Here is a 24,388-nt window from a genome sequence, read left to right on the forward strand (position 1 = left end):
GAAATTTCAACATGTCTATGCGGCTGTCTATTTGAATCGATTCTAGGCTTTCTGAGGTGCCAGGGCATGTTGCCTAGAGCTTTGCTTTAGCTAATGGATAAATGATTATTGTTAGTCCTATTTGGTCGTCATTTTCTCAAACTAAGCCTAAACATTTTATGAAGCTATAGCCTCCTACATGGTGTCTGTTGTCTGGAGGCAATAATGTGTCTGTTGGCGGCTATAATGTACACTGCTCAAAAAAATAAAGGGAACACTTAAACAACACAATGTAACTCCAAGTCAATCACACTTCTGTGAAATCAAACTGTCCACTTAGGAAGCAACACTGATTGACAATAAATTCCACATGCTGTTGTGCAAATGGAATAGACAAAAGGTGGAAATTATAGGCAATTAGCAAGACACCCCCAATAAAGGAGTGATTCTGCAGGTGGTGACCACAGACCACTTCTCAGTTCCTATGCTTCCTGACTGATGTTTTGGTCACTTTTGAATGCTGGCGGTGCTCTCACTCTAGTGGTGGCATGAGACGGAGTCTATAACCCACACAAGTGGCTCAGGTAGTGCAGCTCATCCAGGATGGCACATCAATGCGAGCTGTGGCAAGAAGGTTTGCTGTGTCTGTCAGCGTAGTGTCCAGAGCATGGAGGCGCTACCAGGAGACAGGCCAGTACATCAGGAGACGTGGAGGAGGCCGTAGGAGGGCAACAACCCAGCAGCAGGACCGCTACCTCCGCCTTTGTGCAAGGAGGAGCACTGCCAGAGCCCTGCAAAATGACCTCCAGCAGGCCACAAATGTTCATTCCTGGCTGAGCACTTGTTGGCTGTTTTTCCTTCACTCTGCGGTCCAACTCATCCCAAAACATCTCAATTGGGTTGAGGTCAGGTGATTGTGGAGGCCAGGTCATCTGATGCAGCACTCCATCATTCTCCTTCTTGGTCAAATAGCCCTTACACAGCCTGGAGGTGTGTTGGGTCATTGTCCTGTTGAAAAACAAATTATAGTCCCAATAAGCACAAACCAGATGGGATGGCGTATTGCTGCAGAATGCTGTGGTAGTCATTCTGGTTATGTGTTCCCTGGAATTCTAAGTAAATCACTGACAGTGTCACCAGCAAAGCACCTCGACACCATCATACCTCCTCCTCCATGCTTCACGGTGGGAACCACACATGCAGAGTTCATCCGTTCACCTACTCTGCGTCTCACAAAGACACGGCGGTTGGAACCAAAAATCTCACATTTGGACTCACCAGACAAAAGGACAGATTTCCACCGGTATAATGTCCATTGCTCATGTTTCTTGGCCAAGCAATTCTCTTCTTTATTGGTGTCTTTTAATAGTGGTTTCTTTGCAACAATTTGACCATGAAGGCCTGATTCACACAGTCGCCTTTGAACAGTTGATGTTGAGATGTGTCTGTTACTTGAACTGTAAAGCATTTTTTGGGGCTGCAATTTGATGCTGGTAACTCTAATGAACTTATCCTCTGCAGCAGAGGTAACTCTGGGTCTTCCTTTCCTGTGGCGGTCCTCATGAGAGCCAGTTTCATCATAGCTCTTGATGGTTTTTGCGACTGCACTTGAAGAAACTTTCAAAGTTCTTTAAATTTTCCGTATTGAGTGACCTTTATGTCTTAAAGTAATGATTGACTGTCATTTCTCTTTGCTTATTTGAGCTGTTCTTGCCATAACATGGACTTGGTCTTTTACCAATAAAGGCTATCTTCTGTATACACCTCTACCTTGTCACAACACAACTGATTGGCTCAAATGCATTAAGAAGGAAAAAATTCCACAAATTAACTTTTAAGAAGGCACACCTGTTAATTGAAATGCATTCCAGGTGACTACCTGATGGACCTGGTTGAGAGAATGCCAAGAGTGTGCAGAGCTGTCATCAAGGCAAAGGGTGGCTACTTTGAAGAATCTCAAATATAAAATATATTGTTTAACACTTTCTTGGTTACTACTTATTTCATAGTTTTGATGTCTTCACTAATATTCTACAATGTAGAAAATACTAAAAAATAAAGAAAAACCCTTAATAAAGCTGCATACAAACATGGTCCTCCCGGGTGGCGGGCCTTCCGGGTAGGGCCTCCCAGGTGGCGCAGTGGTCTAGGGCACTGCATCGCAGTGCTAGCTGCGCCACCAGAGTCTCTGGGTTCGCGCCCAGGCTCTGTCGCAGCCGGCCGCAACCGGGAGGTCCGTGGGGCGACGCACAATTGGCATAGCGTCGTTAGGGAGGGTTTGGCCGGTAGGGATATCCTTGTCTCAGTATATAAAATGTAATAAAATGTATGCACTCTACTGTAAGTCGCTCTGGATAAGAGTGTCTGCTAAATGAGTAAAATGTATGGTCTAGTTTTTGTTTTCTTGAGTAAGGCAGCCCCAAAATGCAGGTGTTTCAGCGTAGCTCAATGTTTTCTGTGGTGGTGGGGCATCCAGTGGATAATACAGAGCATTGGGGTTGGTAATGTTCTCTAGTTGCATCGTGATTGGCTCAGTGTTTGGAAGGAATTAGTGACTAACTGCAAGAGTTGCAAAGCAATCACTAGCATGCTATTCAGTGGACTGGGTGTGTGGTTCAAGTCTGGGTTTAAGGGTCTCTTTTCCAAGCTTAAAAGGATAAACATTTACATGCCATGGGCCAGAAAAGGTTGAATACATTGTCCATGCTGTTAATCCAGCATGACTTCTGCCGTGTTCAAAACAACTAGAAACTCGGAACTGGGAAATCTCAGACTTCAGTGAGTTCAAGAAAGCTGGGAACTCAATAATAAAATAGCTGACTGGGAAAATACGTTTTGAACGGTCATCCAACTCGGAATTCCAAGTTGGGAACTCAGGCCTCTTTCTAGAGCTCCGATCTGAAGATCACTGACGTGATGATTTGACCTTCTTTTTTTCAGAGTTCCCAGTTGTCTTGAAAGCACCATAAATCCAGAGAATGCCAGAGAATATTTTACCACAAGAAGGACCACTGTGCCACCTTCCTGTTCAAGTGAGCACAGCACAACAAGGTGAGTCCAAAAATGTATTGTATGCTGCTGTATAAATTATTTAATATGCCAGGGAGATATGTATACCGTAGCTAAGAAAGTAACACTAAGTGTATGTTGTGTAGTAATCTGTTAGTAGCCCATGTGCCTCACCCTAATAATTTGGTATTTTTCCCACTCATAACTTAGCCTATAGCCTGTTTTAGAGAAATGCAATCATTGAATATTGAAAGAGCTTTCATTGTCTGTTTATATGCCCTCTTTATTTATCCTACAGTTCTGACTTGGTGTACTGGGAGAACACTGTAAGAACAGCCCATGTTCTGAATTCTGTCGCTGTACATTTCAAAAGTGCTGAACAAATAGTTATATTGATTACGTCCGTCCTAGCTCGCTCGTTGTCTTAATCGAAATGACAGATTGCCTCTTATCCACTCGTCGTTCCCTTATGCCATAGTTTGTACACCTCAGTTGTCAGTAGAAACCACATTTGTTTAAGCAAGTCAGCCATATCAGCTATGTTTTTTTAAAAAGGCAGTAAATGAGGCTGAATTAACTGTTTCAGTTATAGTGTCACCATGATAGTGCAATTATGTATTGTTTAGTGTTGTGTGTGTAACAGTCCTGACCTGTTTTATGTTGTTTTTATGTGTTTATGGTCAGGGCGTTAGTTTTGGGTGGGCAGTCTATGTTATTTGTTTCTATGTTGGTTTTGGTTTGCCTGGTATGGCTCTTGATTAGAGGCAGGTGGTTTGCGTTTTCCTCTAATCAAGAGTCATATTTAGGTAGGGCATTCTCACTGTTTGTTTGTGGGTGATTGTCTCCTGTGATGTCTTCGTCGTTGTCGATGTTATTCACTTTCGGAGCTGTTTGGCTGTTCGTGTGTTTTGATGTAACGTTCCTGTCCGTGAGTTTACGTTTAGTGATGTGAGTTTATGTTCAGGTTCCGTTCTACGTCGTTTTGTTATTTTGTAAGTTTGTTAAAGTGTTTGTTTTCGTGTTGCCATCATCATCAGTTTTCATTGTTATAAAATAAAAGATGGCTTATTTCCCTGAAACCGCATTTTGGTCTGAAGATCCTTCTCTCCTCACCTCATCTGAGGATGAGGAGAGCACAAGACGTTACAGAATCACCCACCACGCTAAGACCAAGCGGCCAGGGAAAAATAAACGGAGTAAGGGACAGAAGAAGGAGCAATGGACATGGGAGGATTTATTGGATGGAAAAGGTGTCTACACATGGGAGGAGATCCTAGCTGGTAGAGATCGCCTCCCATGGGAACAGCTGGAGGCACTGAGGAGAGCGGAGGCTACCGGAGAGAGGAACCGGAGCTATGAGGGAACGCGTCTGGCACGGAAGCCAAAAAAGCCCGTAAGTAATTCCCAAAAATTTCTTGGGGGGGGGCTAGGAGGTAGTGGGCCAAGGGCAGGTAGGAGACCTGCGCCCACTTCCCAGGCTTACCGTGGAGAGCGGGAGTACGGGCAGGCGCCGTGTTACGCAGTAGAGCGCACGGTGTCTCCTGTACGAGTGCATAGCCCAGTGCGGGTTATTCCACCTCCCCGCACTGGTAGGGCTAGATTGAGTATTGAGCCAGGTGTCATGAGGCCGGCTCAACGCGTCTGGTCTCCAGTGCGTCTCCTCGGGCCGGCATACATGGCACCTGCCTTACGCATGGTTTCCCCGGTTCGCCTACATAGCCCGGTGCGGGTTATTCCACCTCCCCGCACTGGTCGGGCAACCGGGAGTATTCAACCAGGTAAGGTTGGGCAAGCTCAATGCTCAAGAGTGCCAGTACGCCTCCACGGTCCGGTATTTCCGGCACCACCTCCCCGCCCCAGCCTAGTACCTACAGTGTCTACACTACGCACTAGGCTACCAGTGCGTATCCTGAGCCCTGTTCCTCCTCCACGCACTCTCCCTGTAGTGCGTGTATCTAGCCCGGTGCCTCCAGTTCCGGGCCCACGCACTAAGCTACCAGTGCGTCTCCAGAGCCCTGTACAAACTGTATCTTCTCCCCCTACTAATCCTGATGTGCTTGTCCTCAGCCCGGCGTCACCAGTGCCGGTACCACGCATCAGGGATAGAGTAGGCTTTGAGAATACAGTGTGCCCTGTCCCTGCTCCCCGCACTAGTAGGAAGGTGCTTGTCATTAGCACGGTGCCTCCAGTTCCGGCACCACGCACCAGGTCTACAGTGTACCGTATCCGGCCAGAGCCATCCGTCTCCCCAGCGCCATCTGAGCCATCCGTCTCCCCAGCGCCATCTGAGCCATCCGTCTCCCCAGCGCCATCTGAGCCATCCGTCTGCCAGGAGCCTGCAAAGCCGCCCGTCTGCCATGAGCCTGCAAAGCCGCCCGTCTGCCATGAGCCTACAGAGCCGTCAGCCAGACAGGAGCCGCTAGAGCCGTCAGCCAGACAGGAGCCGCTAGAGCCGTCAGCCAGACAGGATCCGCCAGAGCCGCCAACCAGACAGGAGCAGCTAGAGCCGCCCGCCAGACAGGATCTGCCAGAGCCGCCAACCAGACAGGATCTGCCAGAGCCGCCAACCAGACAGGATCTGCCAGAGCCGCCAACCAGACAGGATCTGCCAGAGCCGCCAACCAGACAGGATCTGCCAGAGCCGCCAGCGAGCCATGAGCAGCCAGAGCCGCCAGCGAGCCATGAGCAGCCAGAGCCGCCAGCGAGCCATGAGCAGCCAGAGCCGCCAGCGAGCCATGAGCAGCCAGAGCCGTCAGAGGGCCATGAGCAGCCAGAGCCGTCAGAGAGCCATGAGCAGCCAGAGCCGTCAGAGAGCCATGAGCAGCCAGAGCCGTCAGAGAGCCATGAGCAGCCAGAGCCGTCAGAGAGCCATGAGCAGCCAGAGCCGTCAGAGAGCCATGAGCAGCCAGAGCCGTCAGAGAGCCATGAGCAGCCAGAGCTGTCAGAGAGCCATGAGCAGCCAGAGCCGTCAGCCTGCCATGAGCGTCGAGAGCCGTCAGCCTGCCATGAGCGTCGAGAGCCGTCAGCCTGCCCTGAGTGTCGAGAGCCGTCAGCCTGCCATGAGCGTAGAGAGCCGTCAGTCTGCCATGAGTGTCGAGAGCCGTCAGCCTGCATGGACCTGCCAGAGCCGTCTAAACAGGACCTGCCAGAGTCCTTCAGCCGGGATCTGCCCCTTGTCCCGGTGTTGCCCCTTGTCCCGGTGCTGCCCCTTGTCCCGGTGCTGCCCCTTGTCCCGGTGCTGCCCCTTGTCCCGGTGCTGCCCCTTGTCCCGGTGCTGCCCCTTGTCCCGGTGCTGCCCCTTGTCCCGGTGCTGCCCCTTGTCCCGGTGCTGCCCCTTGTCCCGGTGCTACCCCTTGTCCCGGTGCTACCCCTTGTCTCGGTGCTGCCCCTTGTCCCGGTGCTGGCTGTTTATTTTGGGGAAAGTAGTTTTAGGGTGGTCAGTGGAAGGGGTAGACAGAAGAGGGGAGTGACTATGGTGGTGTGGGGACAGCGTCCTGAGCCGGAACCACCACCGTGGTCAACTGCCCACCCGGACCCTCCCCTGGACTTTGTGCTGGTGCGCCCGTGTTCACACCTTGAGGGGGGGGTACTGTAACAGTCCTGACCTGTTTTATGTTGTTTTTATGTGTTTATGGTCAGGGCGTTAGTTTTGGGTGGGCAGTCTATGTTATTTGTTTCTATGTTGGTTTTGGTTTGCCTGGTATGGCTCTTGATTAGAGGCAGGTGGTTTGCGTTTTCCTCTAATCAAGAGTCATATTTAGGTAGGGCATTCTCACTGTTTGTTTGTGGGTGATTGTCTCCTGTGATGTCTTCGTCGTTGTCGATGTTATTTACTTTCGGAGCTGTTTGGCTGTTCGTGTGTTTTGATGTAACGTTCCTGTCCGTGAGTTTACGTTTAGTGATGTGAGTTTATGTTCAGGTTTCGTTCTACGTCGTTTTGTTATTTTGTAAGTTTGTTAAAGTGTTTGTTTTCGTGTTGCCATCATCATCAGTTTTCGTTGTTATAAAATAAAAGATGGCTTATTTCCCTGAAACCGCATTTTGGTCTGAAGATCCTTCTCTCCTCACCTCTTCCGAGGATGAGGAAAGCGACAGCCTTAACAGTGTGGTGGCTTTGATGGGATGCATCTAAAAAAAAAAATGAGTTTTTCCCATCAAGATTTACAATAAAGTGGTGATCCTAACTGACCTAAAACAGGGAATTTTTACTAGGATTAAATGTCAGGAATTGTGAAAAACTGGGTTTAAATGTGTTTGGCTAAGGTGTATGTAACTCTCCGACTTCAACTGTACATATAACTAGGAATAAAGTGACTAGGCAACAGGATAGATAAACAGTAGCAGCAGCATATGTGATGAGTCAAAAAAAGTTGGTGCAAAAAGGGTCAATGGAGATAGTTAAAGAGTTACCCAAACAGCTACCGCCACTAACTATTTAGCCGACGTATGGCTTGGGGGTAGAATCTGTTGGTTCCACACTCAGCAGAGAGAACAGTCTAGTACTTGTTAATGAACAATGCACTGTAATTACTACATTAATTCACAAATTATGTGATTTGTTTTTACAACCTAGAGTCAACAAATGATCAACGCAGGTTCATATTTTTGTACATAATTGTTCTTTATTGTCCCCCCCCCCCCCCCCCCCCCCCCCCCTCATTGTCAATAAAAAGGTCAAGGTTCAGTCCCATTAGTTAACATCATTACATATTTTCAATTTCAAAAAAAGAAAAGATAAAATTACAAATCATAACAAACATAGAATAGGTAAGTACAATATCCATGTATAAACCACTCCCACATGTTCTAACCCCACCCAGCTTTTTCCCTATCCAAACTCTAGCACAAAACTCAAATCAATACTTTAGTTTCAGTAATAAAAAACAATCAATACCCCAGTTTAAAAAGCACTATATCATGAAATGCCTTGAGCTCTACTTTGACCTCTGGCATCACACACAAAGTTATATTCCCCACCCAAACATTTGCCCAGCAAAACACAAATAATAGACATGCATACAGTCGTCAAGGTATCGCTACCTCACTTTCATTATCACAAGGTCAAGAGAGACTATTCTCTATTCAGTCTCAAGTCTCAATGAACCACGGTATTAATTATTCCCCCTTATATTCAGACACATTCTTTGCAAGAACCACCCAGGGTAAAATAATGAAAACCGGAACAGATCTAGTCTCATCCTAGAACCCTGGCAAGTCTAGAACCCCGGTGAGCCTAGAACCCTGGCAAAGGAGGCTGAGGAACTTCCACCACCTTAGGTTGGGTGACACACAGCATACAGTGAAAATGGAATAGATCCTTGTTCAAAATGATCATGGAAAAACAGCCCACATACAAAGTGCCACTTTCACCCAGGATGACTGTAGTGTTGTTCAGCATACACTAGCCTTTGTCCCTTCAATAGAGAGGTACTATTATAGACAGTAACTGCAGTATTCTATGACTAGATCATTCCTAGAGTCCTTGCTTCAGGTCTTTCTGGGGGGGGGTCAGTTAGTCAACAATACTAAAATAGACACATATGTACATATTATATTTAACTACACTTTGGATGCTTTGTACAATAGTCCTGAACTTAAGACCTGCTTATCATGCTTGCTTGTGCCATGTGGTTGTTTGTGGACTGATGTGGTGGAACCTGCACCACACTAACAGTGAGAAGCTCGTTTACGGCTTGTATCAGACGTGAATAATTCTGTCACCATAGAAGAGCTCCTATACACCACAGATATCATACCATCAGTTCATGAAACTGGCATTCATGCTGGCTCCATCCATGTTATGGAACCTATTTATGATTCGACGTTTCAAACAGAGTTTGCGTAATGGCTCGACTCAATCCGTAGTGCCGGAGACCTGCGTTACAGCGCGATAGAAACGTCCAAGTAATGTCCCTGCGCTTGCGGAGACCGCATTCACGGTAAACGCTGCATATGTCGGCTCAAATCGGGAAATGACCTTCACATTTCAACCGCGCTACAGCGCTGCACCCCGGTGATAAGGCTTGAATCAGGCCCCAACTCTGTGTCTATCTGTGGCTCTGCACTATAAAATGTTATTACTTTGAGAGAAAATGCATGAGCAAAGATTGAGGATAAGTGTGAATTAAGGAATGTGTAATCCTTTCAAAATCTCAGAAAGTCAGTAAAAGGGTTATATTTATAAGACGCTATAACACAATTTCTTTACCATCAGGAATAGAAAAGGTCTGTCGTCCTGTGTTTGATACAGATAAGTAGCAGCAAACCGAACAACCATTTCGTACATGTACGATGTAAAATGTAAGACGCGTGAAATAACATGTTACTTTGACAGAAAATGACAGTTTAGATGGCTTCGCGGATATCACCCACTGCAATTGATCATCAGTCCTGCTCTCTCCATCCTCAAAACAGTAAACTGAACCATCTTCTCAAGAGCTACAGAGAAGACTGTTTCTAAAATGAAAACGAAAGAGATTTTCCAAAGACCCCTCAAACCTGTTTTGTTGTATAGGCTTGATTGATCTTCATTCACATTTGCAATCTATCAAGACAGACAGAGAGGTCTCCTTACAAAAACAAACTTTTTTTTGTTGTTGCTAGTATTCTCTAGCCTGATTCCAGATGTGTTTGTGACTACAAATCTATGTTCATCTAAGGCTTCGGAGACATCAAAGTCTCCACTACCCGCAGACACATTGGATAATATGGACGGGCAATAGTCAAACAAATAGTAAGATTAATACTGCAGTACATCTTCATTCCTTGCCCTCACTCAGTTATCATAACCTTAAACTAAGAAGTTAAAACACAAACTCACAGGAGAGAAGACTTCCTCATAATATGAGAACGTCTTCTCTCCTGCGAGTCTGTTTTAACTTCTTAGCAAGCGGACAGAAAGTAACTGGCATTTGAGAAATTATTATTTCTCAAATGACTCTCAAAAGGCCAGTTCTCTCCCTCTCTGGATTGGTGACAGCAATCCAGAGAGGGAGATGTCTCTTTTAAGAGCGACGGGGAGAAATACAAACAAAAGCAGACAGACAGCTGTCCACTGTAGACACAGGGAGGAGTGATGTCAACTCAGGTCCATACAGACAGCATCTTCAACTCAGAGTTGTACATACATACATTCATTCAATGTAACTGTCAAAAGAAAGGAAACACTTTAGTAAACGAGGGATACAAAGTATTTTGAAAGCAGGTGCTTCCACACAGGTGTGGTTCCTGAGTTAATTAAGCAATTAACATCCCATCATGCTTAGAGTTGTATAAAAATGCCCAGTTGCCCATTATTTTGGCTACCATAGCAAGATGAGATCTCAGTGACTTTGAAAGAGGGGTCTCAAAGAAGCATAGTTTTTTTAAATGTAACTAGGCAAGTCAGTTAAGAAGAAATCCTTATTTACAATGACGGCCTATCAAAAGATAAAAGGGCTCCTGCGGGGACGGGGCCTGGGATAAAAAAAATAATATTATATTGGACAAAACACATTTAAAAAGGGGTTGTGGTTGTGTGTTCCAGACACTTGTAGAATCTCGGCCAAGGCGCATTGAAGCTGTTCTGGCGGCCCAAGCCCTATTAAGACACGTTGTTGATGTTTCCTTTATTTCGCCAGTTACTTGTATGTACACAGAGAAGACAGTTTGTAGGTGCGCACACATATTCAGCCTCAGGAAGTCTCAAGGAACACGTACCCAAAGTCGGACAGTCGTGTCCAGATCAAGAGGTCATTCATTTCCATGAGTCAACACACATACTCTCAACGCACTCACAGATTTACAGCATACTGGATGCTCCTCTTCAGGTACTGTAGGTTGATGACTTTGTATAGCTCCTTACAGACACACACACAGAGCTAAAACACACACAGACACACCCCCTCTCCTCCTCTCTCAGGCGTGTGCTGCAGCCAGGTCTTGGTTGATGAAGCGTCGTAGTCTCTCCAGGTATTGGCTGTAGAGCTCTATGTCGTTGTGTCCCGCCCCCTCCACCCAAAGTGGCTCCACGGCCTTGGGACAGCGCTCAAACAGAGCCAGGCCGTGGGAGAAGTCGATCACCTCGTCCTCCGTCCCGTGGATGATCAGCACCGGGGATGGGATCTTAGACACCTTCTCTATGCTGCAATACATCGGTTATAATCAGTTAGTAAGCAGTCTACGAGACCTTGTCCTTGTTTCTGCGATTGCATTTGTGTATGATTGTTTTGTAATGTGGATTTTGGGTGAGGAGTCCAAATATTTATTTAATCCAAAACACGTGTGCCTTTATGACACTTTATTTTGTTCTGGATCTAAATGAAGCATTCTAATGGGTTTTTTGTGTGCATGTGTGTCTTACTTGGGGAAGGCATCAAAGCAGTAGGTCTTCTTGGTGTCAGGGAAGGCCACCCTCATGCCAGAGGTGAGAGGGGAGTGGAGCACCACAGCAGCACACTCAAACCTGGACGCCAGGTCCACCGTGGGTACCGTGCCAATACTCTGCCCATACAGGATGATGTTCTCTGGGCTGATGCCATACCTGACACACACATGCACAGAGACAGAGAAATGAGTAAACAAATACAGAGAGAACCAAAATAGGTCTACTTGTTTTTCCAACAAGCTCTCACAGTCTGACATCGGAATTAGACGTTCATCCATGTTTCTTAAACGTCAGGGTTAAGGTTAAGCATTAACTCCAAATGGTTAAGGTAAGGGTTAAGGTAGGTTTTAACAAGATTCTATCGCTGGATTCGAACTTGCAACATTTGGAATCAAATGCAGATGCTTACGCCCATCCGCCATCCCCTTCCTCAATGCTCAAGCAAAACCTACTTGAAGTGGCCAGTTCCCAAGTCATCTCTTAACATCCTCAGACATGGATGGATGTCGAATACTGACCTGTATCACGGGTGACATGGCTGTGGTATTCACAGTGCTTGCTAAGGCTGTCCCCGACAAAAAATAATATTGGTTGACCGAGAATCATCAACCATTATTTCGACCAATCGGATTGTTCGAAGAAAGATGTAAGTATATTTTTCCATATATAGACACATCCTATGTGTTTTAATCAAATCAACTATATGCTTGTCTGATGCTTTAAGCGCACTGCTTAATGAAATAATTAAGTCACACAGATGAATGAATAGAGGGAGTCCAACAGCAATTGATTTGATTGTGGCGGGCTCAGAAACTCAGATGACAAACTTGGACAGGGGGAATGTATGGTTGCTCAGGAGGTAACGGGGAAGTCAGATGTGTACCAAACAAGTGCTGTTAGATTACAATACCATTTATGGACCGTTTAGAACAATATATACACTAAATAAATGAAAAACGTACCAGAGAGTCTGTTGTAAGGTTATTTTTTGGGGGGAAAGCCTTTATTACAGCAAAGACTAAAAACAGACACATGCGTTTGTGAATGCAATCGCCGACATGGAACGATATATTTATTGTTTACACTAATTATTCAAAGATCGCTTTGACATTTTAATTTGAAACCTAAAAAAAAAATATGCTCGATTGCATTTCAAATCATGAATGACTGTGCTGTGTGATGTCATGAACGAAAGAATGATTGACACAGTAGTCTACATAAGTATTGAAATATGGGCCTGAGTAAGTTATGGCATTAAGCCTAAACAGGAAGCGCTCTTAGGTCTACACCTTGATGGTGGGTATACAAGGCTGCTCTAATAAGCCCGCTAATGATAATGACATCACTTAATATTATAATGATGATCATACTAGTAATAATAACAATAAGGTGATCAAGGAAATATCATTATTATAAATATTGTTTTTCTGGCAATTTGGAACAGTGTAAACAACGCTAAATAAATGAAGTAATGCCAGAGAGGCTGTTCAAATGAAAACAAAGTGCAAAGCCTTTATTAGAGCACAGCAAAGACTAAAAACAGTCAAATTTGTGAAATTGTTTATCCGACATCTTGTGGTTGCGTGAGGCTCGGTGCTCACGGGATCAGTAGGCTGTTAAAACAAACACTCAAACAGGCAACAGAAGCAGGATCTGTCAGATTTCTGTAGATATAATGATAATTTATAAAGCCAGGCACATTTAACAGTTAGGCTGTTGATTACAGACCTAATTAAGTTGGGGTTTCCCCTCTCCTCACTGTTCTTAGACAATTAAGTCAAGGGCTGTTTACTCTTCTCCTAACTCTGCTGCTGCATCCGCCGCACCGTTCTCAACACCCAGCCATATGCTGGGTAACTTCGCTATTATCCGCATAGCAACATGGTCTAGGAAAAGGCGCCAATTCGACAGCGCACTGATGTTTCAGAACAGCGGACAGCGACCGCTACCCAACGTGGAAGAAAGCGCATTTGTAATAAAATTCTATAATTTTTTTGTGTTGCACCATTGTTCTTACGTAACATAACCATATACAACTTCAGTAGCACGTCTTAGAGTGATGGACTGTGCCATCCCCACGGCCTCCACAATGGATTAGTTAACTCAGGCAGACGAGAATTAGACAGTTGTCTTATACACCATGAAAAAAAGTGTTTCTTTTTGCTACTGCTCGACGAAAGAAATCTCAAATCTCAGACCAACAGCCTATCGACCAAACAATCGACCAGTTGACGAAATGGGGTCAGCCCTAGTGTGTGCAGCCTCAGCCCAGCACTATATAAGGAAGTTTCACACAATTTTGAGCTACAGTTTGATTCAGAGTTTGATTATTTGTTACATTGCATTTTTTGCCTTCCATTTGGTCCAGTTCATTTCACATTGCCAAATTCCAAACAAAAAATCCTAAACAAAACCATATGTCAACGCAAGTCATTTGTTTATTTGACAAAAACGCTCACGTTAAATCCATCTACAGTGCCTTCGGAAATTATTCAGACTTTTTCCACATTGTTAGGTTACAGCCTTATTCTAAAATTGATTACATCGTACATTTTTTCTGATCAATCTACACACAATACCCCATAATGTCAAACCAAAAAACAGGTTGTAGAAAAAAACTAATATCAATATTACTCAGTACTTTGTTGAACCACCTTTGGCAGTGATTACAGCCTCGAGTCTTAGGTATGACGCGACAAGCTTGGCACACGTGTATTTGGGGAGTTTCACCCATTCTTCTCCGCATATCCTCTCAATTTGTGTCAGGTTAGATGGGGAGTGTTGCTGCACAGCTATTTTCAGATCTCCTTGAGATGTTTGTTTGGGTTCATCTGGACTCTGGCTGGGCAAATCAAGAACATTCAGAGACTTGTCCCGAAGCCACTCCTGCCTTGTCTTGACTGTGCTTACGGTCGTTGTCCTGTTGGAAGGTGAACCTTCGCCCCAGTCTGAGGTCCTGAGCGCTCTGGAGCAGGTTCGTCAAGGATCTCTCTGTACTTTGCTCCGTTCATTTTTCAGTCGATCCTGACTAGTCTCCCAGTCCCTGCCACTGAAAGATGTCCCCACAACATGATGCTGCCACCACCATAGAGATGGTGCCAGGTTTCCTCCAGAAGTGACGCTTGGCATTCAGGCCAAATAGTTCAATCTTGGTTTCATCAGACCAGAGAATCTTGTTTCTCATGGTCTGAGAGACTTTAAATGCCTTTTGGCAAACTCCAAGCGGACTGTCATGTGCCTTTTACTGAGGAGTGGTTTCCGTCTGGCCACTCTGCCATAAAGGGCCGATTGGTGGAGTGCTGCAGAGATGGTTGTCCTTCTGGAAGGTTCTCCCATCTCCACAGAGGAACTCTGGAGCTCTGTCAGAGTGACCATTGGGTTCTTGGTCACCTCCCTGACCAAGGCCCTTCTCCCCCAATTGCTCAGTTTGGTCGGGCGACCAGCTCAATTAAGAGTCTTGGTGGTTCTAAACTTCTTCCATTTAAGAATAATGGAGGCCACTGTGTTCTTGGGGACCATCAATGCTGCAGACATTTTTTGGTACCCTTCCCAAGATCTGTGTCGCGACACAATCCTGTCTCTGAGCTCTACGGACAATTCCTTCAACCTCATGGCTTGGTTTTTGCTCTGACATGCACTGTCAACTGTGGGACCTTATATAGACAGGTGTGTGCCTTTCCAAATCATGTCCAATCAATTGAATTTACCACAGGTGGACTCCAATCCAGTTGTAGAAGCATCTCAAAGATGATCAATGGAAACAAGATGCACCTGAGCTCAATTTCAATTCTCATAGCGAAGGGCCAATATTTATGTAAATAAGGTATTTCTATTTCTGCTAAAAACTTGTTTTTGCTTCATCATTATGGGGTATTGTGTGTAGATTGCTTAGGATTTTTAGTTATCATCCATTTTAGAATAAGGCTGTAACGTAACAAAATTTGGAAAGACTCAAGGGCTCTGAATACTTTCCAAAGGCACTGTATGTTTTTCCTGAACCATCACTTGTGAGACCCAATCTTCATATTACTTACGCTTTGGTCTTTCAAAAAACATGCGGGATGAAACAGCGCAAAAGCCCCTCTAACTGCGGCGTGAACAGGCTATATTCAATAGCCTATCCCCGTTATAGTCGCCGTCTCCCCTAATCTACATATTCTCACAGAATGTTTCAGAGATATCAAGTCATGATGCTGCAGGCTGCATTTCATCAAACGCTCGCAGTGAAACAACCAATAATACCGTGCGACTCTGGTTCCTTTCCTTTGTTTGGTCCGGACTGCGTTCTCACCTGCAGCGAACCGCATCATGGTACGAATTGAAACGGACCAAGACCACCCTTTTTGAGCAAACCACAGTGTGTTGCTTAGTGCGCTCCGGAGTACGGGTAGTGTGTTCACACCAGTCCAAACAAATAAAATTAAGGGGGAAAACGCAACAGAGTTTGAAAAAAAAAACATTCCAAACAAATTCGGTGTGAAAGACCCCTAATTCAGCTGATCAAAGGTCTTGATGATTAGTCGACGAGCGGGTGTGTTTGTGTGTGTGTGTGTGTGTGTGTGTAACAGCTGTTTACCGGGAGCGTAGGGCGTGCCAGGCAGCGTCTATGTCAGCGTAGAGGTTCTTCTCTGAGGGTTTGCCAGTGCTGACACCATAGCCAGAGTAGTCGTAGGAGAAGATGTTACAGTTGATACGCGTGCCCAGGCCAATGTAGAAGCTACTCATCTGACCCAAGTCTACTGCATTACCATGGGAGAATAGCAATGTGAACCTAGGAGAGAAGGAGATGGGGGGAGGGAGGAAGGTGATGGGGGGAGGGAGGAAGGTGATGGGGGGAGGGAGGAAGGTGATGGGGGGAGGGAGGAAGGTGATGGGGGGAGGGAGTGAGGGAGGGAGGGAGGGAGGGAGGGAGGGAGGGAGGGAGGGAGGGAGGGAGGGAGGGAGGGAGGGAGGGAGGGAGGGAGGGAGGGAGAAAAAAAGGTACAATTTAAGAGAACGTAAAATAGAAGGGTGATGTACTGTACAATAGAACCATAGAAATTAATAGAACACTATCATACTTAATGCATTTCTATAAATAGAACAACCTGCACAGATGTCTATTTTTAGGGATAGACACTATGCACAGAGAGAAACAAATGCCATCTCTTTGAAAATAAACAAGAGAAATGTCACAGCCCACCAATTGATTAACACTGTCCTACATTTTTCTTCCTCCCCTCCACTCACTCACTCACCTGGCATTGGGGGCACAGCGGATGTACATGCAGCCCACCCTGTTCCCCCGGCTAGACCTTGTCAGGAACACGTCCGTCATGTCCAGCTCTCTCTGAGTGTACTGGAACTCTGCCCTCTCTGTCAGGTGGAGCTTCCACCTGCCCTCTCCTCCTCCCCCTCCTCTGTCTCCCCCTCCGCCACCCAGCCGGGAGCGCAGGCCCGGAGCCCCCAGAGAGGGGGGTGCACCCCCAGGCGTGGTCCCGGCTGCTGCCGCAGCTGTAGCCTCTGGGTCTGGCAGCATTGAGTAGGTGGGCTCTGGAGGGAGGAAGGCCAGCTTGGCTGCAATGCGGCTGGGGCAAGGAGGGCAGCAGAACAGGCAGCATAGCTCTCTAATGGACAGGCCGTTCATCTTCTACTGGGGGGAGAGGGGAAAGTGTGTGGGGGGTGAGTGTACTAAACAGCTTGCCTAGCCGTATATATGACACACTGATGGATGAAGCATCTGATGGTGAAGAGAAAATATTCTACCTGTATTAAAGTTCCTCAGGGACTTGGAATGAGATGGCACAAAGGTGCCAACACCCCTTGATCAGGTCACTCACCAGGCTGGATCAGTGGGCAAAAAGAGTACAATGAACACAGAGTACAGACCTGCTCAGTTGGCTAGCTTACTACCACATTATTCTGTAAGGTGGGACAATCAAATTGAGATTTGAACCAGTGACCCTGTGGATACATGTTATACGGTTCTGACCTCAGTCTTGGCTGAGACGTATGCCAGCCTTGCATACATAGGAAGCCGTAGCTACTATTTAGTTAACAATGCAATACAATTTCAGAATTCACAAGCTAACGTTAACTAACTATAGTAGCTCATTTACAATGTTCTAAAAATTCACATATTGTGTGTATTCACGTTAACTAGTAAGCCACAGCTACCAGGAAAGGAAAGATCATATCTAGGTAACTTTAACTTCGATATCATACTGCATATTATGGTGAATCACTCAGTAACAGTGATGTTCAATAATGAGGATAGTTAAAGCTAGTTAACGTTAGCTAACTAGCGAATTAGCTAGCTATATTGATTGTGATGTACCCTAGCTAACCCTGCTAGATAGCTACCGGTACATAGAGTTAACGTTATCTGTCGAAAAATATAGCTTGGGAAACGAGACGATATTTAGCCAGCTAAATCTGTGGCTAATGTTAATGCAATAACGTTAGCTAGTTATCGGTAAATAACTTGCTAGGTGGTGTAGCTAATGCTAGTTGGTTAAGCTAGCTAGCTATGTCAAAACATCAATTAGCTAGCTAACGTTAGCTAGCTTAAGGTTAATTTACCTCTTCACGATGGGTTTGCGGACAAGATAAAATATTCCTGTCTATCAAAAAAGAGCTGCACAATACCTCGAAAATTCTTCTTGAGCCCTGACATGGGTAATGTACTATGTATAATTTGATATGTGTCTGTCATTTGTAGATTGGCTAGATAAATATCATGACTACTACTTATTTTTTCCACAACCCTGGCCGACTAGACCCGGAAGTGACGGAGGAGAGGGCGTAGCCCATTGCATTCATTTAGCGCTTACAATGTTACATTTCACAAACTTGTCGTTTTCACTGATTACATTGTGATACTATATATTTGCACTGGAAAAGAGCATACCGTGTGTGTGTGCGTGGGAATTTTCCTTGTTTTACTATCCTTGTGGGACTGTTGGGGTTAGAAAAACAAGGAATATTTTCCCTAATGTGGTATTTTCCCACATCCCCATGAGGATAATGGCTATTTTAAGATCAGGGGTTAGAGTTAGGGTTAGAATTATGGTTAGTGTACGGGTAAGGGGTTATAGTTAGGGTCAGGGTTAGGAATTAGGTGTGAGAGAGAGCGAGAGGGTAAGAACCTTAGGTTTGGTCAGTGTGTTTCCTCTGGGACCTTAATTAGAGAGGGACAGGTCAAAAAGTATAAAACTGCCCCTATTTGCCTAGAAGGGTTCAGTATTTGTCAAAATTAACTTTTGTAGCAGGTTTAGAACACACAGCAGGTTAGGAGAATTAGGTTAAGGTTAGGAAAATATTTAGTGTAAGCTAAAGTGCACAAAAAGTTATCTGCTTTTGACTTCAAATTTAAAAGCTGTTTCCCATCTAGAAATGTGAGTGTGGATCAGAGCATTTTTCCCGAAGTGTGTGGTGTCATTGCTTTGCTGTGTCTGTTGGAGACCCCAAATAACCCAATTGGGTTTTTTCCATATCCAATCTTTTCTTCTGACTATCAACACTCCGTTTTATATGTGACCGACCCACTATCAAATGTGCACATTCACACTGATGTAGCCTCTGAAGTGCCGTTTAAGACGCTCATTTCCTGTCACTGTTCCTTTACATTTTGGGGTGGTCGTTATACTAATGAAGGGTCATGTGTAACAAACAAAAAACACTTCAGAACAAAACAAATCCGGTGTCAGTGTCCATACTGCATGAAGTTACATATGGAACATCAGAATTGTATCATGATTGAGATCCGTATGGATGTGGTATACAGCACCAGTCAAATGTTTGGACACACCTACTCATTCAAGGGTTTTACTTAATTTTTTACAATTTTCTACATTGTATAATAATATTGAAGACATCAAAACTATTTAAAAAAACATATAGAATCATGTAGAAAGCAAAAAAGTTTTAAAACAAATATATTTATATTTGAGATTCTTCAAAGTAGCCACCCTTTACCTTGATGACAGCTTTGCACACTCTTGGCATTCTCTCAACCAGCTTCATGAGTTAGTCACCTGGAATCCATTTCAATTAACAGGTGTGCCTTGATAAAAGTTCATTTGTGGAATTTATTTCCGTCTTAATACATTTGAGCCCATCAGTTGTGTTGTGACAAGGTAGGGGTAGTATACAGATGATAGCCATATTTGGTTCATATCATGGCAAGAACAGCTCAAATAAGCAAAGAGAAATGACAGTCCATCATTACTTTAAGACATGAAAGTTAGTCAATGCGAAACATTTCAATATTTTTTTACGTTTCTTCAAGTGCAGTTGCAATAACCATCAAGCGCCATGATGAAACTGGCTCTCATGAGGACTGCCACAGGAAAGGAAGACCCAGAGTTACCTCTGCTGCAGAGAATAAGTTAATTAGAGTTACCAGCCTCAGAAATTCCAGCCCAAATGAATGCTTCACAGAGTTCAAGTAACAGACACATCTCAACATTAACTGTGCAGAGGAGACTGTGTGAATCCGGCCTTCATGGTTGAATTGTTGCAAAGAAACCACTACTAAAGGACACAAATAAGAAGAAAAGACTTGCTTGGGCCAAGAAATATGAGCAATGGACATTAGACTGGTGGAAATCTGTATTTTGGTCTGATGAGTCAAAATTTGAGATTTTTGGTTCCAACCTCTGTTTCTTTTTGAGACGCAGAGTAGGTGAACGGATGTGCATGTGTGGTTCCCACCGTGAAGCATAGAGGAGGAGTTGTGATGGTGTGGGGGTGCTTTGCTAGTGACACTGTCAGTGATTTATTTAGAGTTCATGGCACACTTAACCAGCATGGCTACCACAGAATTCTGCAGCGATACACCATCCCATTTAGTTTGCACTTAGTGGAACTATCAATTGGTTTTGAACAGGACAATGACCCAAAATACACCTCCAGGCTGTGTAAGGGCTAATTGACCGAGAAGGAGAGGGATGCAGTGCTACATCAGATGACCTGGCCTCCACAATCCCCCGACCTCAACCCAATTGAGATGGTTTCAGATGTATTGGACCGCAGAATGAAGGAAAAGCAGCCAACAAGTGCTCAGCATATGTGGGAACTCCTTCAAGACTGTTAGGAAAGCAGTCCAGGTGAAGCTGGTTGAGAGAATTCCAAGAGTGTGAAAAGCTGTCATCAAGGCAAAGGGTGGCTACTTTGAAGAATCTAAAATCTTAAATATATTTTGATTTGTTTAACACTTTTTTGGTTACTACATGATTCCATATTTGTTATTTCATTGTTTTAATGTCTTCACTATTATTCTACAATGTAGAAAATAGTAAAAATATTGAAAAACCATTGAATGAATAGGTGTGTCCAAACTTTTGACTGGTACTGTATTTCGGATGTCAAAAGATCAGATTCCATGTATTTTTTTGCTGTTTACACATTAGGGAAAAGATCAGATGGGTATCAGATTTGGAGAGATTTTGATGAGGGGTGGGGGGGGGTCCAAGCAGTATATTGAACCCTTACTCCACTGAGGTAATTGTCTTTCAATTAAGCTATGTATTTGTATTTCTAAAATATTTACTGTTTATGTTTAAATGTGACTAACTGTTTTCTCTGTCTTTCATTAGGTAGTTCTAATTGTCACTGTTTTTGGTCTGTTTTTGTTCAGTTGTGAACTTGGTCAACTAGTAGTCTTTGAAAGCACTGCAGCACTACAGACATTCATGTCATTACCGTAGTGTTGTGTTTCACTGTAGCCTATGTAAAACAAGCAAACTTAAACCTTTATTCCTTCAATAAACGTTGCTTATTTTTTATACTGCATCTGCCTCTGGCTGTGTTTATGGACCTAGAACATGTGATACCAATAGATTTTACAGATGGAGAAGACTATTTACGTCATTAGGAAAACCATAATTTACAACACTGGCCTTGTCTGTCCTACCTCACAGGATAGTATGAATAGGCTATAACACATTTGATTGAGTGAACATATAATTACTGTACACAATTATAGAGATACCCTGCTCTTATTTGTTGAGATCCTTCTCTGGAAACATCTGCCACTCAGCCCCCCCTTTTGTCTTATTTCTTTACTTTTGACAGCTTCCACTGATGGCATGGAAGTCGATGACAGCAACATCACCTATTTCCCTGTGGAAAATGATCACACTCATCTTTCCTCTCTCATTGTTCATTCCTACAGCAGTGGTTCCTTTATTATGCAGTGTTTTAACCTACCTTTGACATTTTCACACGCAGATCTGTCCCTCATGGGTTATGTCATGTTTTAATTAGATTACATTTTTATTGGATCCTAATCTGAATGTCATTCTTTCTTCAAAATAGACATTTGCAGTTTGTTCCATATTTCTAGCCTAATGATATGCTGCAGTGTTCAAAGACAAAAACATATATTTTAAAAATAATTTTGTCATTCTTTTTTGTTTGTTAGATTTTTCATGATGAAAATAAGTGATTGATTTGAATATGCAAGAAAAAAAAACATAGCTCTATGGGTGCGAGTGAAAAAGAGAGAGCAAGCGAGAGAGAGAGAGAGAAGGAGAGAGAGAGAGAGAGAAGGAGAGAGAGAGAGAGAGAGAGAGAGAGAGAGAGAGAGAGAGAGAGGAGAGAGAGAGAGAGAGAGAGAGAAGGAGAGAGAGAGAGAGAGAGAGAGAGAGAGAGAGAGAGAAGGAGAGAGAGAGAGAAGGAGAGAGAGAGAGAGAGAGAGAGAGAAGGAGAGAGAGAGAGAGAGAAGGAGAGAGAGAGAGAGAGAAGGAGAGAGAGAGAGAGAGAAGGAGAGAGAGAGAGAGAGAGGAGAGAGAGAAGGAGAGAGAGAAGGAGAGAAGGAGAGAGAGAGAGAGAGAAGGAGAGAGAGAGAGAGAGAAGGAGAGAGAGAGAGAGAGAAGGAGAGAGAGAGAGAGAGAGAGAGAGAGAGAGAGAGAGAGAGAAGGAGAGAGAGAAGGAGAGAGAGAAGGAGAGAAGGAGAGAGAGAGAGAGAGAAGGAGAGAGAGAGAGAGAGAAGGAGAGAGAGAGAGAGAGAAGGAGAGAGAGAGAGAGAGAAGGAGAGAGAGAGAGAGAGAAGGAGAGAGAGAGAGAGAGAGAGAGAGAGAGAGAGAGAGAGAAGGAGAGAGAGAGAGAGAGAGAGAAGGAGAGAGAGAGAGAGAGAGAGAGAAGGAGAGAGAGAGAGAGAGAGAGAGAAGGAGAGAGAGAGAGAGAGAAGGAGAGAGAGAGAGAGAGAAGGAGAGAGAGAGAGAGAGAAGGAGAGAGAGAGAGAGAGAGAGAGAGAGAGAGAGAGAGAGAGAGAGAGAGAGAGAGAGCACAAAAAACTACATTAGCCTCAACATCAGCGCCACAGGTAACTTCCACGAAGCTGTGAACGATCTGAGAGACAAGGCAAGAAGGGCCGTCTATGCCATCAAAAGGAACATAAAATGTGGCATACCAATTAGGATCTGGCAAAAAATACTTGAATCAGAATTCACAAAATGGGACAAACACCAAAATGAGACTCTGCATGCAGAATTCTGCAAAAATATCCCCTGTGTACACCGTAGAACACCAAATAATGCATGCAGAGCAGAATTAGGCCCATACGCGCTAATGATCAAAATCCAGAAAATAACTGTTAAAATTCTACAACCACCTCAAAGGAAGCGATTCCCAAACCTTCCATAACAAAGCCATCACCTACAGAGAGATGAACCTGGAGAAGAGTCCCATAAGTAAGCTGATCCTGGGACTCAGTTCACAAACACAAACACACCCCACAGAGCTCCAGGACAGCAACAAAATTAGACCCAACCAAATCATGAGAAAACTAAATGATAACTACTTGACACATTGGAAAGAATTAACAAAAAAACAGCAAACTAGAATGCTATTTGGCCCTAAACAGAGAGTACACAGTGTCAGAATACCTGACCACTGTGACTGACCAAAACTTAAGGAAAGCTTTGACTATGTACAGACTCAGTGAGCATAGCCTTGCTATTGAGAAAGGCTACCATAGCTCTCAAGAGAAGACAGGCTATGTGCACACTGCCCAAAAAATGAGGTGGAAAATGAGTTGCACTTCCTAACCTCCTGCCCAATGTATGACCATATTAGAGGCACCTATTTTCCTCAGATTACACAGATCCACAAAGAATTCGAAAACAAACCCGATTTTGATAAACTCCCATATCTACTTATTTATTTTCCCTTTTGTACTTTAACCAGTTGTACATCCTTACAACACTGTATATATACATAATATGGCATTTGTAATGTCTTAATTATTTTGGAACTTCTGTGAGTGTCATGTTTACTGTTCGTTTTTATTGTTTATTTCACTTTTGTATATTATCTACTCCACTTGCTTTGGCATTGTTAACATATGTTTCCCATGCCAATAAAGCCATTTGAATTGAATTGAATTGTGTGAGAGAGAGAGAGCGCGAGCGAGTAAGAAAGGAAGAGAGCAAGAGAGCAAGGACGTCCCCATTCATGCACTGTGGGGTGCTGTGTCGTTTTGCAATGGGCCCCTGCCGTGAATATTTCTGTCTCGGTCTTGGTTTGCTATTTTGATGTATTATTGGCTATGGAGACATTCTGCGTTGGTGTTCTTCCTGAACCAAGTATTGTCTAGGAATATATATATGCAATACAGCCTGTGATAAGAGCTTGACCAGTGCCGACTCAAATCAGGGAGGAGAGCCGTTGTCTCTCTCCGGCTGACAGTCCTGGAAAGACTGCACAACTGTGTGAATGAATTAAGACTGAATTGAAAGACTGGTGAGTATTTTGCCTGCACATGTAGCCTAAGCTTTCTTGTAATTTGATGGTGATGCTTGCTAACCCGTCTACACCGATTCTACTTTAATTTTGTGATTTGCAGGGGTGCTCGCAAAATATTCACATTTTCAGCCAAGGCACTGGAATGTAGACAATAAAAACCACTGCACCTGCATGTACCGTATTTCGCGTTCAACCGGGAAAGGTTTATTGGAAAGGTCCGGTCTGGTCTGGGCTCATTCTCTGAAAGATAACGGAGATGCCACGGTTACGCGTAGAAGCCACTCGATGAAGAGACAGGTGCGATGG

The 24,388-nt window shown here is 44.3% G+C and overlaps 2 protein-coding genes across 7 annotated transcripts in view; one reads left to right on the forward strand and one right to left on the reverse strand.

Annotated features, from left to right (window-relative positions):
- Positions 1–7,641: 7,641 nt before the first annotated feature.
- LOC129824327 (alpha/beta hydrolase domain-containing protein 17A-like) lies at positions 7,642–24,352 on the reverse strand. Of its 5 annotated transcripts, none has more exons than XM_055883902.1 (6): positions 24,250–24,352; positions 17,099–17,176; positions 16,591–16,985; positions 15,930–16,124; positions 11,330–11,509; positions 7,642–11,110 (listed from the first exon to the last, which is right to left on the reverse strand). In XM_055883902.1, exons 3-6 carry the CDS (start codon positions 16,977–16,979, stop codon positions 10,885–10,887), a joined length of 990 nt encoding a protein of 329 aa, XP_055739877.1. In that variant the 5' UTR covers positions 16,980–16,985; positions 17,099–17,176; positions 24,250–24,352; the 3' UTR covers positions 7,642–10,884. The 5 variants fall into 5 exon arrangements, with proteins under 5 accessions (XP_055739877.1, XP_055739876.1, XP_055739875.1 ...); XM_055883901.1 differs by lacking the exon at positions 24,250–24,352 and adding an exon at positions 17,981–18,130 and having other exon boundaries at positions 16,591–16,982; XM_055883900.1 differs by lacking the exon at positions 24,250–24,352 and adding an exon at positions 17,981–18,130.
- LOC129824326 (semaphorin-6B-like) overlaps positions 23,757–24,388 on the forward strand; it is a 55,248-nt gene continuing 54,616 nt past the window's right edge. For both annotated transcript variants that reach the window (XM_055883895.1, XM_055883897.1), the window contains exon 1: positions 23,757–24,079. The gene's annotated coding sequence lies outside the window, so the exon portion shown is untranslated. The remainder of the gene's footprint in view (positions 24,080–24,388) is intronic.

The sequence above is a fragment of the Salvelinus fontinalis genome, chromosome 26 (genome assembly GCF_029448725.1).
Source record: "Salvelinus fontinalis isolate EN_2023a chromosome 26, ASM2944872v1, whole genome shotgun sequence".
NCBI lineage: Eukaryota > Metazoa > Chordata > Actinopteri > Salmoniformes > Salmonidae > Salvelinus > Salvelinus fontinalis.